Source organism: Colletotrichum higginsianum, chromosome 1, assembly GCF_001672515.1.
Source record: "Colletotrichum higginsianum IMI 349063 chromosome 1, whole genome shotgun sequence".
Taxonomy (NCBI): domain Eukaryota; kingdom Fungi; phylum Ascomycota; class Sordariomycetes; order Glomerellales; family Glomerellaceae; genus Colletotrichum; species Colletotrichum higginsianum.
In genome coordinates this window covers 832,829-844,779 of record NC_030954.1, presented here as the reverse complement: position 1 = coordinate 844,779, position 11,951 = coordinate 832,829, and the positions used below count along the sequence as shown (strand labels likewise).

The 11,951-nt window shown below is 50.6% G+C and overlaps 5 protein-coding genes across 5 annotated transcripts; 3 read left to right on the top strand and 2 right to left on the bottom strand.

Moving 5' to 3' along the window:
- Nucleotides 1-263: 263 nt before the first annotated feature.
- CH63R_00270 (Hsp70 family chaperone) lies at nt 264-2,396 on the top strand (the record flags this gene model as incomplete). The annotated part of the gene is made up of 6 exons (XM_018295245.1): nt 264-343; nt 400-982; nt 1,046-1,510; nt 1,567-1,673; nt 1,724-1,946; nt 2,019-2,396. The coding sequence occupies 6 exons, from the start codon at nt 264-266 to the stop codon at nt 2,394-2,396; spliced, it is 1,836 nt and encodes a 611-aa protein (XP_018163607.1).
- A 1,041-nt stretch (nt 2,397-3,437) lies between these two features.
- Nucleotides 3,438-4,075, bottom strand: CH63R_00269 (uncharacterized protein; the record flags this gene model as incomplete). Its single annotated transcript, XM_018295244.1, has 3 exons — nt 3,438-3,485; nt 3,581-3,891; nt 3,928-4,075. 3 exons carry the CDS (start codon nt 4,073-4,075, stop codon nt 3,438-3,440), a joined length of 507 nt encoding a protein of 168 aa, XP_018163606.1.
- A 98-nt stretch (nt 4,076-4,173) lies between these two features.
- On the bottom strand, nt 4,174-5,757 carry CH63R_00268 (uncharacterized protein; the record flags this gene model as incomplete). The annotated part of the gene is made up of 1 exon (XM_018295243.1): nt 4,174-5,757. One exon carries the CDS (start codon nt 5,755-5,757, stop codon nt 4,174-4,176), a length of 1,584 nt encoding a protein of 527 aa, XP_018163605.1.
- A 482-nt stretch (nt 5,758-6,239) lies between these two features.
- On the top strand, nt 6,240-7,400 carry CH63R_00267 (uncharacterized protein; the record flags this gene model as incomplete). The annotated part of the gene is made up of 1 exon (XM_018295242.1): nt 6,240-7,400. The coding sequence occupies one exon, from the start codon at nt 6,240-6,242 to the stop codon at nt 7,398-7,400; it is 1,161 nt and encodes a 386-aa protein (XP_018163604.1).
- A 920-nt stretch (nt 7,401-8,320) lies between these two features.
- On the top strand, nt 8,321-9,568 carry CH63R_00266 (Secreted protein; the record flags this gene model as incomplete). Its single annotated transcript, XM_018295241.1, has 1 exon — nt 8,321-9,568. The coding sequence occupies one exon, from the start codon at nt 8,321-8,323 to the stop codon at nt 9,566-9,568; it is 1,248 nt and encodes a 415-aa protein (XP_018163603.1).
- Between the last annotated feature and the right edge of the window lie 2,383 nt (nt 9,569-11,951).

The window sequence follows — 11,951 nt, the reverse complement described above, 5'->3', positions numbered from 1 at the left end:
GAAAGCCCCAGATGGTATTTCGACCAAGCAAATAATATTTATCAGTGGCAAAGCCCACTCGCTTCCCTCCAGAGTCACTCCTCTTCATCCTTCTCTACCAAATCCTCACCAGTCACCAAGCAAACACGCTGTCACACTACTACAGGTCTCTCTCTCCCCCTCTCAACATCTGCTGGCGCAAGATTTCGTCTTCTCCGTGGTGCTTTACACACTCCCGGTGTCTTCAACTCGCTGACACAATCTCCTCAGTGCTGGACTGCAAGATGAGCGGCTTCGCTGATGGCGACCTGAGTGTCAGCCCCGATGAGCATGCAATCATCATCGGCATCGACTTTGGAACGACGTGAGTTTCTGAAACCTTTTACGCCGAATCAACCTACTGACTAGCCACTTTCTCAGTTTTTCTGGAGTGAGCTGGGCATTCTCGGGTCAGCCGAACGACATCGAAGTCATCACGAGATGGGAAGCAGAGCTCAACTACAACTCCGACACTGAGAAAACCCCTTCCACCCTTTTCTACCATGGCCCATACGGAGAGGCCAGTTGGGGCTATGGAATTCCGGCCGCGACATCTGCGGAGCCACTCAAGTGGTTCAAGCTTCTTCTCATCGACCACCAAGACCTTCCGAGAGAGCTGCAGAGTTCTGCACAGATCGCCACAGCCAGAAGGCTCATGTCGGAGACAAACATGGATCCAGTCGACGTTATTGCCGGCTATCTGCGCCGCCTTTGGAACCATTCCATTGATTGCATCACTCTCTCAACCGGAAAGGAGCTGGTCAAGATGTGCAAGTTCCACGTTGTCATCACTCTACCTGCCATTTGGCCCGTGTATGCCAAAGCACGTATGACACGTGCTGCTCAAGAGGCTGGTATTTTGGAGAATCGTTCAGCCGGAGACACTGTCCTGTCTTTCATTTCGGAGCCCGAGGCTGCGGCTCTGGCCACAATGCGTGATCTTTCCAACAGACCCAACATCAAGGTATGCAAAGAACAATGATATTCATGCTCATGTTTTAGAGAATTGCTAACTCCTTGCTTGTAGCCTGGCGATCACTTCGTCGTCTGCGATGCGGGTGGTGGTACTGTTGACCTTATCTCCTACGAAGTCACCGACACAAAGCCAATGGTTGTCCGTGAGGCCGTCAAGGGTAATGGCGGCCTGTGCGGAGGTGTCTTTCTTGATGAGGGGTTCGTCAACTTGATGAAATCGAAGATTGGCTCGGAGTCCTGGGCCAGTATCTCCATTGAAAACATGAAGAAACTGATGAACGGCGAGTGGGAGCACGGTATCAAACAACAGTTTGACACTCGGCCCCGTGACTGGCCAGTGACGCTGCCGTCAGGGTGCATCATGACCGGTCCTTCTCGTCGCGTGATGAAAAAAGAAACGATTACGCTCAACCACTCTGACTTGCTTCCGGTCTTCGAGACGATCTCTCAGCAGATCATCAAATTGATCCAAGAACAGATTGACGGCATTCGTGCTACCTCTGGCAAGCTTCCCAAGGTAACATTGCCAAACCCTTCGACTGCTGCTTCTGGCCCCTTGCTCACCATAAGTAGTACGTCATTCTGGTCGGAGGCTTCGGTAGATGCCGTTTTCTTTCTAGCCGTCTTCAACTAGCCCTTGATGACACCATGGAGCTTCTCCAGTCACAAGGCACACGACCGTGGGTATCATTGTCCCTTGGAAGAACAAGAAACGCTGACGCATCTAAAGGTGGACTGCCATTTGTCGTGGTGCTGTCATTCAAGGACTCACTCGCCAAAACCTGGGTATAGGTATTTCAGTGCGAGTGAGCTCGAGAATCGCTCGCATGAGCTATGGCGTCAAGTTCTACACGAAATTCGACCCGAAGCTTCACCGCCTTAAAGACAAGTTCTGGGACGAGATTGAACAAGAATGGAAGGCCAAAGACCAGATGGAGTGGTACATGAAGAAGGTGGGAGTCTCGATGTGCCGATGTTTGATGCATTTCCAGTCTTGCTGACCATTTGGCATTCACGCATAATAGGGAGACGACATCGCTGACAAGAAACCTATTCGCCATAAGTATCACAGAAGATACCTCACAGCCCCATCAGAAATCACCAAAGAGCTGCATTTCAGTGCGGCATCGCCTGCACCTAAGCGCGCGGATTCGACCACAAAGCGTCTTTGCAAAATCACCTGGAACAGAAAGGTCAATTTCGATACTCTCCCGACCTTTACCAACAGCCTTGGAAGGGTTTACCACCACCTCGTTTTCGAGATCGAGATGATTAGCGATGGAACAAGTCTCGATTTCACAATCATACATGACGGAAAGCGTGTTGGGAGCAAGAACGTCACAGTTGAGTTTGAGCCGGAGGGAGGTGAAGCTTCTGGTCGAGCTGTTAACGCCTGGTTGTGAACGACGGCCACAAGAGCACTGTTTGGGGGTTCAGGATGAAGGATGAGAGTTATCAGCAACAAAGGCTTCATCTCGTAGTTAGGTTCAAAATGTGACCACAGAGACCGAGGAACGTTTGGTTGGCATAGTCGAATTTTTCTCTGGCCAGGTCAAATTCTGAATGAAAATAAGGATGCCGAAAACTTCAATCCTATTTGTTTTGGCGACGAGTCATTTTGGAGTGTGCTGTCCCGCAAATCACAGATCCGAGGAAGTCATCATTGTAAACAGTTCAGCATACGGGTGTCTGTATCCAAGACTCCCAAAAAGGTTCACCCTCTCTGTGATGCTGTAGTAGCAGCCGGCATACATCGTTCTCAAGCATTATCTACTCCGGATCTCATCTCAGCCTACGACCAGCGTGTCATTGTCATTGAACCTAGGCATCGAGTTGCCCAGGCTAGCAGGCAAAAGAAGAACATCGCAGCGACGAGACTTCCAGGGCAGGGCGGGATTCGGGGAATCGATGGTTCAACGTCCCTTCCCGTGGAGAACGTTGTCAAAATATCCACCACTGCTTTTTTCAACCCCCAAGGCGTACATCCCGATTGCTCGTAACATTGCTGGACATTGGAACGTTGTACCCGTTGGGCATTGGCAATCTACAAGCAAACTCGTCGATGGCCTTGTAGAATTCACATCTAAGTCAGCCATCAAACTTACTATCATTGCCTCCGTCAACTGCAGTCGACATCAAAATCTAGATGGTTAATTTGAAGCTCAAATATTTTGGTGTGCATCGAACATTTGATGTTTAGTCAAGTTTCTGAGCATAATTGCGGGTCCGAGTTGTGGTCTTTTCCGTGAATAAAATTGAGCCCCTATCCATCCGCTACTCTGATTATGAAATGATGGACTTTTGTCAGAGTCCAATGGCTGTCCGAGATTTGAGGACCTACCGAGGCCGCTTATTCTGCTCTGCGTCGGTATTCTAATCACCTTTCCCACGCTGTTTAGAACCCTCTGGACTCGAATGGCCATTGTGCTGTTCAATGAGTGTCGTTATACAGTCATAACATCGTTGGTGCCCACAATTACCGCAATGCCCATCTGTATAAGGATTCAAGGGTCCATAATGACAGGAACTCTAACGCCAGTTGCCTGGTTATTAGCGTAGTAATACAAAGGATAGAAGGTATGCTTACACAGTACCACACATTTACGTATATAGGCGCACGTTTTGAACTACTCTTGGAAGAATTGGCCATGCTATGGCTAGTTCTTTGATGGGATTTCCCTGATGCTTCTCTTGTAGCGTTACGATGAATGGAAAAGCCTCCAGCTGTGTTACTTTGCTGCGGCTGCATATTTGTGCGTTCTTCTCTGGCTACCGACAGTGGTTGGTCTGGAACAGATGACAAGCTAGTTAGGTCAGTTTCTGTTACAACGCTGAACGTTCCGGCCGTGGAAGTGTACAGAGAGCTTTCTGTCTCGTCTATCAGGAAATGTGAGCCGGCTTTCGTTACGGAATCGGATTAAAAGGCTGGCCTACCTGCATGTTTTGTGGAACGCGCTGAAATACCCCGTTGCCTAATTTCGGCGCTAGAGAGGGTTGGTACTTGTTTCCAGTCCGCTGCTTCTTGGACTTGAGGAAAAGATTCGGCGATACTCTGGAGGATGTCCTCGGCCGTCATGAACATCGCTAATGGTTGGCCCGGATATGCTGCGACGACCATTCCGACAAGAGATGTACCCTTCACGATCCATGTGCCTGAAGTGCCAGATGCTGAAAAACGAATCAGTTTTTGGCCTTGATGTATGTCGACTGTTGGGAGGATTTGTTACCTAGGGGTGCTGATAGCTGCACTTTACGCACAGGTAAGTCTCCTCTTTCAGAGGGCATTGTGGCTGGCTCGGGGAGTAAGAATACTTCCGATAAGTCGTCAGCCCCAAAAACCATTGTCAGCGGTCCTTCCAGCAACTCCTTGTTCTTCCTTTTGGTGACTATCTCAATGTTTTTAGGCATTGAGAGAATATTTCGAAGGTGTTGCAGAGTGTTTGATCTCAGCAAGGCATAATCGCCTGGTTTGGACATGCCGGGATCGTCTTCTCGCCCCGGGAATTGCTGCTCAAAGAACTTGATCCCAACTATTTCGTTGAGGTCAATCCATTTGTCTACATTTGAGGCATCTTTTTTCCCCAAAAGAGACCGATGCTCGCACGACCCGCGAACGGCCTTATCTTCGCCACTCCCATAGTTGACTGTATCATCGTCTGTGTCGATTTCAGAGCCAGACTCGGAGTCTGAGCTTGAAGCGCATGTAAAGTCGTCTTCGTTGTCCAGTAAAAGTGTGTCGGCGAGCGGACTTCCTGGGCGTGTTGACGCTTCGATTTCTTGTTTGTCGAGCCAGAGACAATCGAAAATGCCGTGTGAGGTCGTCATTGCAATGGGACACTCCATATCGTGATCGGCCAGCAACCCTCCGACTCTTGATATACGTTGTTTCAAGATCTTGCCGTTGTTCAAAAAGGTAGCACAACACAGCAAGCCACATGCAGATTGGTGCTTGCTTGGTCCTCCAGCTTCTTCCATATGGTATAGGATGACGCCGCCACGATGTTTCAACCCCATGTCCATGCCAAGATCGCGCTGCAGTTGAGACAGAGGAATGGACGCTCGAGTTGCGTTGAACTCGGGGGCACCGTCGTGGACTTCTACCGGTTGCTGAACGAAGTTGATTGGGAGAGACAAGGTCTTGATAATGCGTTGTACTTTGTCCCGGCATGATTTGCTCCCGCACAGGATCCAGACACAGGGAGAGACGGTAACAGAATCCGAAAATAGGTTATTCCGGCGTCCAGACATCCTTAATTCTGGTACGATGTGTCTCCTTTTTGGCTCTTTCTTGCAACGACGTTTTTCTCTGGCTTGCTCTGCCATCATCTCAATCCTGACGTCTTGGAGGTCTATAATCAATCGTTCTTTGATCTCTGGCCACTTGGAAAGCAAGTCCGAGGGCACAGGGATCTCATGCGCGTGAGCTACCCAGATGTTCGTTCTGAAGTACCAGATGTTGGGAGATGATGTTGATATGCGATGACTGCCGTTCTCTTTTTTTGAAATGTTTAGCCTTGTGAGGTCTTGTGCTATGGCTTGGGTGTCCCCAATCCATTGGCAAGTGAATGGTGCAGATGAAGGATTCTCGATGGATGTCTTGGAGGAGACCGTGGATGAACTTGTCGGCAACGGGGGCCTTTCCTGGGAACTGGCTTGCTCATGTTGTTTTTGTTTGATGCCAACTGAATTCAAGTGGGATGATGTCTGCTCCATCTTGAATATTGGCGGAGTGTTTTCTTCTTCAACCTCTGTTTTGGATGTCATTGCGACACTTCATCGAACTGGTAGTGAATGAAAATTTGCTGGATTGAAGAGGCTGCATGAATGAAACAATGGAAAGCTATGCCCGCAATTGCAAGGCAGCAGTTGCAGGTTATCAATCAATACCAAAAGGCAACAGGCTGCTTAACCATGACGGTGTGGCTGTGGTTCGCCCACGAGGCAGACTCTTTTCTTTCTCATCACACCCATGCTCCGGTCTTGTCGTTGCAGTAGTGGCAAATTATCTCACCACTCACATGTTCAGACATGGAGCCAATCAAGAACAAGAGCGTGGTCTTGCAGATAAAGATGTGTTGCACCAAGCCTACCTTGGAGAGCCGGATTGCAGGGTTCATTTTTTATTTAGGTCCAGTGAGAGCATGCTCTGCTTATCCTTCGATTATGTGTTGAAAATCGTTCATTCATCCTCTCTTGTCAAGGAAAATCTGCTGTTCAGTTACCCCGACATCATCGGAAGCACCAAAATGAACGGGTTCACAGGAGTTAAAAACGAAGGAACAATGCAGGACACCATACTCTGTACGAGTGTCTGGCCATCTACGTCATACGAGCTTTTTGGTCCAGAACAATATGCCACACTAGCAGCATATGCCAGAAGAGAGATAGCAGCATCCTCACGTTCACATTCACAGGTACCACCTGAGACAGAGCACATGAAGGAACTGAGAAGGATTATGACACATGTGCAAGAATCGACACACAAGCCTTTTGAAATGGTTACTGAAGAACTCCTCAGAAACAGCCTTCCGTCAGGCGGAAATCAAATTAATCAGGTTTCAGCTATTCTATGCGTGGCAGCTTCTCTCAGCACAATGACAAGGATCCGACCACATGGGGTTACAGACATGGAACCAGAGACTACAACGATCTGGAGGACACATTGTTCTCTGAATACCATCATAACGCAACTCTTCGAAACGACATCGTCCACTGAGCCAAGTTGCCGACCCATCAGCCCGAAGTTGACAATAGGGCTTCTGGCTCAATATCACAACTGCAGAGTTGTCTGGACAGATCGGTTGGACAAACATCTCAGTATCCAAAAGCACCGCGGCGATAGGATCGTTCTCATCTTTCAGCACAAAATCTGGCTCTCTGCCCATCTCGGTCAAAACGAACGATGTCTCGTACCCTCGGAGCTCATTTGTGAGACCCTTGACACTCTCAATCTCTTATTCCCACACAACGACCAGCAGACCAAATCATTCCTTCACAAACAAGGTCAGAAGTTCTATAGCCTAGGCTACTGTGGGCGAGATAGGAAGCTGAACTTGAGTGACTATCCTCACTGGGGCAACAAGATTGAGGAACTCTTGGACATGCTTGAGGGGCCGAGGAGCGGAATATGGCATTTCCTCCCAAGACCAGACAAGCGAAACCTGCTCGAGTCAGCCAACTTTTGGATTGCAACAGCGGCTGCCCTTCTCGCCTTTGTGGGGTTTGTACTTGGTCTCATGTCTATCGTCTACGCAAAATGGTCATACGACATCAGCAGAGAGTCCCTGGTTGTTTCTCGGGACTCGCTGGAGCTCACAAGGATACAATATCTACTTTCGCTGGCTCAAGCATGCTCGGATGCCAACGAAGCCCGACTGCTGCCAGATTTCTGCTCAGCCGAGGAGTAAAAGACGACGCCTCGGGTGGTTGAGGCGTCAAGGCGGCACAATACAGGAAAATTGAGTATGAGCGGTAACAGTGTTATGGGCTGTTCTCTGTCGTCAACAAGCTTGGTTATGTATTAATGAGATAGAAGACATTTCTGTTGGACTAGATATGTTTGTGCAAAAGGTTGAAAGCAATCAGTTGTTTCAGTGCGTAACTCCGTACCCATTTTCAAACATTAAACAATACAGATACATTACTTGATTTAATCAAGCCCAGTGGCTATTTACTTTTCATTTTCTCGTTAGAATTAGCAATCTTAGCTATCATTGAAAGCCGTTGATCCAACCCACCTATGTGGAGACATGCCGGCGGCCGATCGACGCCCGGATCCGCAACTCCGGCACTCCTACCTTTTGCACCGTCGGGGTTTGACTCCGAATGACCGCGGCTATTCCAACCTCTGCGATTAATAGGCATCTATGGAGTTTAGTTTTCACCAAACTTACCATCGTGAGTAGTGAGCAGCCTGAGTTGACAATACTTCAATATCAGAGTCTCCTTGCTTCTTCTTCTGTATGAAGCAAGATCGAGATGGAGACAGCATCATCTTTCGAGACCACCCCACAGGGCCAAGTCATGGCGCCTGACACAGTTCTGATAACGATTCAGTTAGGTGGTACCGGAAGTCCTGGGCTCCGGATTCTTGGGTTCATCTCGTATTCATCAGGACCCATACAAATAGATTAAACATCACTAAATTCGTATCCATAGTTAGAACAGCACTAGTTCCCCCCGTCCTCGCTTGAGATCTCCCAGGACACGATCACCCATTATAAGAACGGCTCCAAGCCACTGGCCGACAAAATAGTTTAGAGACCTTAACCCGTCCCGCCTCCACAACCAAACCTTAACCACCAAATTCAGAGGGGCCTCCTTCAAGATGAAGGCCGCAAAGAACGTCTTGTTGCAAGGAGCAACGTTACTCGCTACCACAGTAACTGGCTCGAGTGCGTCGATCAATAGCAGAGCCGATAGCTCGGCCTGCAAACTCCCAGCAAACCAGAGCACCTACTTTAGTTCTGGGTTCGGATATGAGTTCGACTGCGCGCCCAGCACCGGCACACTAAACGCCTTGATCCTCTTCGTCGATTTCCCCGACCAGACGGCGACCGAAGTATCGCCCCAGGAGCTCTACGACCGCCTGATACCCCAAGCCGAGGCATGGTTCAACACGTCCTCGTACGGCCACCTTTCTCTGAACATCACGACGGACACCACCCGTTTCTACCGCATGCCGAAGAACGTCGCCGAGTATAGGATGGTGAGGCCGCTGCAGTATCAAGATCACTACCGGTACGTCCAAGACGCGTTGGCCGAGTGGCTCGCTGCCACCAACACGCCGGTCCCCGAGGTCAACAGCACCGACGGCCCCCTGACGGATGTTTTATACGTCATCCCGACCGCGAACGCCACGGGCATCGAGCTTTCCGCGGCGCTCACCTCGGGAGCGTACACGTATGATGTCAACCACATTGCCAGGAAGGCCGTCACGATGGGCTTCGACACGTACGACTATTGGGGTTACAAGGCGCTCAACCACGAGACCGGTCACACTTTCTGCTTGCCCGATCTGTATCCCATCCCGGAAGGCTACTCGACCCAATACACCGGCAACTTCGACATGATGGCCAACGTTGCTGCGTCCAGCCCGGACTATTTCGCCTGGAACAAGTGGAGGCTGGGCTGGCTCTCAGATGACCAAATCGAGTGCGTCGTTCCGCCGGCTGACGGCAGCGCTTCCAGCAACGGCTCTACGTCGACGACGCACAAGCTCTCGCCGCTCGAGACCGTCGGCGGCGTCAAGGCAGTGGTCGTGAAGAAGAACGAGAGGGCGGCACTGGTGGCCGAGGTGCGCTCGAAGAACGGCAACAACGCCGGCGGCTGCGTGACGGGCGTTCTGCTCTACACCGTGGCGACGGACCTGGCCACGGGCGAGGGCCCGATACGGGTGCTGGATACCAACCCCAGCTGGGGCGCATCGGCCTGCACATTTGACGACCTTGACAATGCGCCTCTGAACTTTGATGCCGAGGGTGTTACCTCATACACGGCGGCAGACTGGGGCGTCACGGTGACGCTGGTCGGGCGAGACGGCGAAGACTACACGATCCGTATAGACACAGTATAATCCAGTAGCATTGAATACAGTCTATGCGAAGGGCATGATGGAGTCGAGACTAAGTCTGCCGGAGAATGATCTTTCAATGTGAACTCATATTGCCATGTGCTGTCAAACGTCAAGGATGCAAGATCGAGCAGTAGCTGAAAGCAGAGGAAACATGTTGAGCGCGAGAAGTAACTACGTACAGCTTGGTTCATCTCAGCGACTCGCGCACGCCATAAAGCATGAACGGAGGTTCATCACACGATTTCGGCGGACAAGCGTTTCGCATACTCGGACACAAAACTCTAGATGTGTGGCATGAGGCGTGCATCGTGGCCTGAGCAAAGAAACAAGACTGAGTTTCCTTCTCGGAAATGGCCGGCTTTTAACAGTCGGTGAATTTCTACCGGTATGGTGGTACAAAAGCAAGGGAGAGTCGAGAACATCACGGCGTACAACAACACATACGTTGAAACATCACACCCACTGAACGTTGTGAGTGCATCCAGTTGGGCCTCGGCTCTACATGTCTATTCATGCTTGGAATTGACAGGTTTTTAAAAGTCGAATTATCTTTGAACCACCACTATCATCAGTGTACTAGCATATCAAGTTGGTATCAAGTTTGTGGCTAGTGAGGCTGGACCTCCAGCTGTGGAGAAATCTCGACTGAAACCTCTACGGCACGGTATTGCCGCGACAACTCCGACTGCAACTGATAATAATGCGAAAGTACGATACTTACACACTCAATGTCTTTGGTCCGTGACACGGTACATGCCAACGCCTAGCAGAAGAGGGCAGTCTTGATAATACCTAGAGATCCGGTCATGACTGGTGTTGGCCATTTCTCAATACGAACCTGGCCATAGATCGTCCAGTCATCCGATCCGGTGGTCCCGTCATCTGAACTCTGCGGGACGTGTTTGTACTCGTCCACACAAGACGGACATTAGGCCACAGCATAAAAACCCCTCGCCGAAGACGCTGCTGTGTGCCGAACTCCGAGAGTCGAAGTAGATCAAACCGCAGAGCACTCGAGGATGTGATCTGGCTGCCTGCTAATGCGCGTATACCCCTCGCTCGCTCCGTCTGACGTACCCAGCGGCGATTGCTTGTCAATGCAACCTAGAGGTGACGTACGAGGGTGGCTAGGACCGCATGTTGATGGCGTCTGAAATCTCCCCCCCCTTAAGCCCCGATGCGTCTGAAGTCTCTGATCGTCTGAAACAGCAGATCTCGAAAAGTTGGAGATCCACTACCGGTGTCGCATGAGTCTGGACAGAGTCATTGTCTTTTGGAATCGCACGGATCCCGCGCGTGACTGTGGGATGCCGTCCTCCCATCACCTCGAGGAGCAAAAAAACATTGGGGACTATGAAGTTTTGGCTGAGTCGACGGAATGGATTTTGAGGTCTATTGGTACTTGAAAGTGACTGAAATCCCCCTCTCAGATGCTGGATCTCGTCCGTCCGATTCCACACTGCAACCAGCTGAATGCTGCTGCTTGTTTGACATCGTCCACGAGTTATGAAGACACACACTCATGAATGTAACATCCTCTGGACTCTCTGCCTGAACCATACTTGTGTTCATCCGTGGAATGCCGCCGCACCATCCGTAAACCGAGATCAGTCATTCCACAGGCATCGTTCGGTACGAACTGCCGAACGGGACACCCCTGTGCCGCACAACTCTCCTCGGGGTAATGGAGCCCATGGGAAAAGGTGTTCGCAGAAGCCACCGTGCAAGTAACCCATCGATCCCTAGAGACATCTGAAGCGCCTGTCAGACCCCTACGCTAAGCCCTAAATGAAGATAAGCATGGTCTCAAACCCACCATCACCAGACAGCCTCCTTGAAGACGGAGACTCTCGAGATATTTCATTGGTCTCTAGAGGAGTCAAGCATTCTGTCGTGGAGCCTACTATGTAAATCGGGCCTCGACAAGCAACAGGTTGTCAGCCAACAGGGGAGGACCCCTCCCCCCACCGTCGTCTACCCCGACCCCAGACACAACCGCCATCATCCTGGGCGAAACTCGCTCCATGACAACCTGCGGCTGAGTTTGTCTGATCTTCCGCTTCATCTTTCCTTCCACATCGTCGAAGTGAGTCTAGCCTCTCTGATCTGCTTGCCGGATTCGGCCATGACCGGTTGTGACGCTGGTAATTTTCCTCCCATGGCGCGATCTACATGTGCACGTCGGCACACGCGATAGATACGCTGCAGTGTAGTTGGCTGGAAGCCTACCAGCGGCGTAGATGGTCCGCTGATGAGCGTGTCTTCATGGATATGCCCCTGCTCGACGTGCCTCGGGAGAAGCTTCCTTGTCCACAGGGTGGTGAGATGCGCCAGCCACTTAACCCAGACCGGCGATTTCGGGTCGAGCAACATCCTGTCCCTG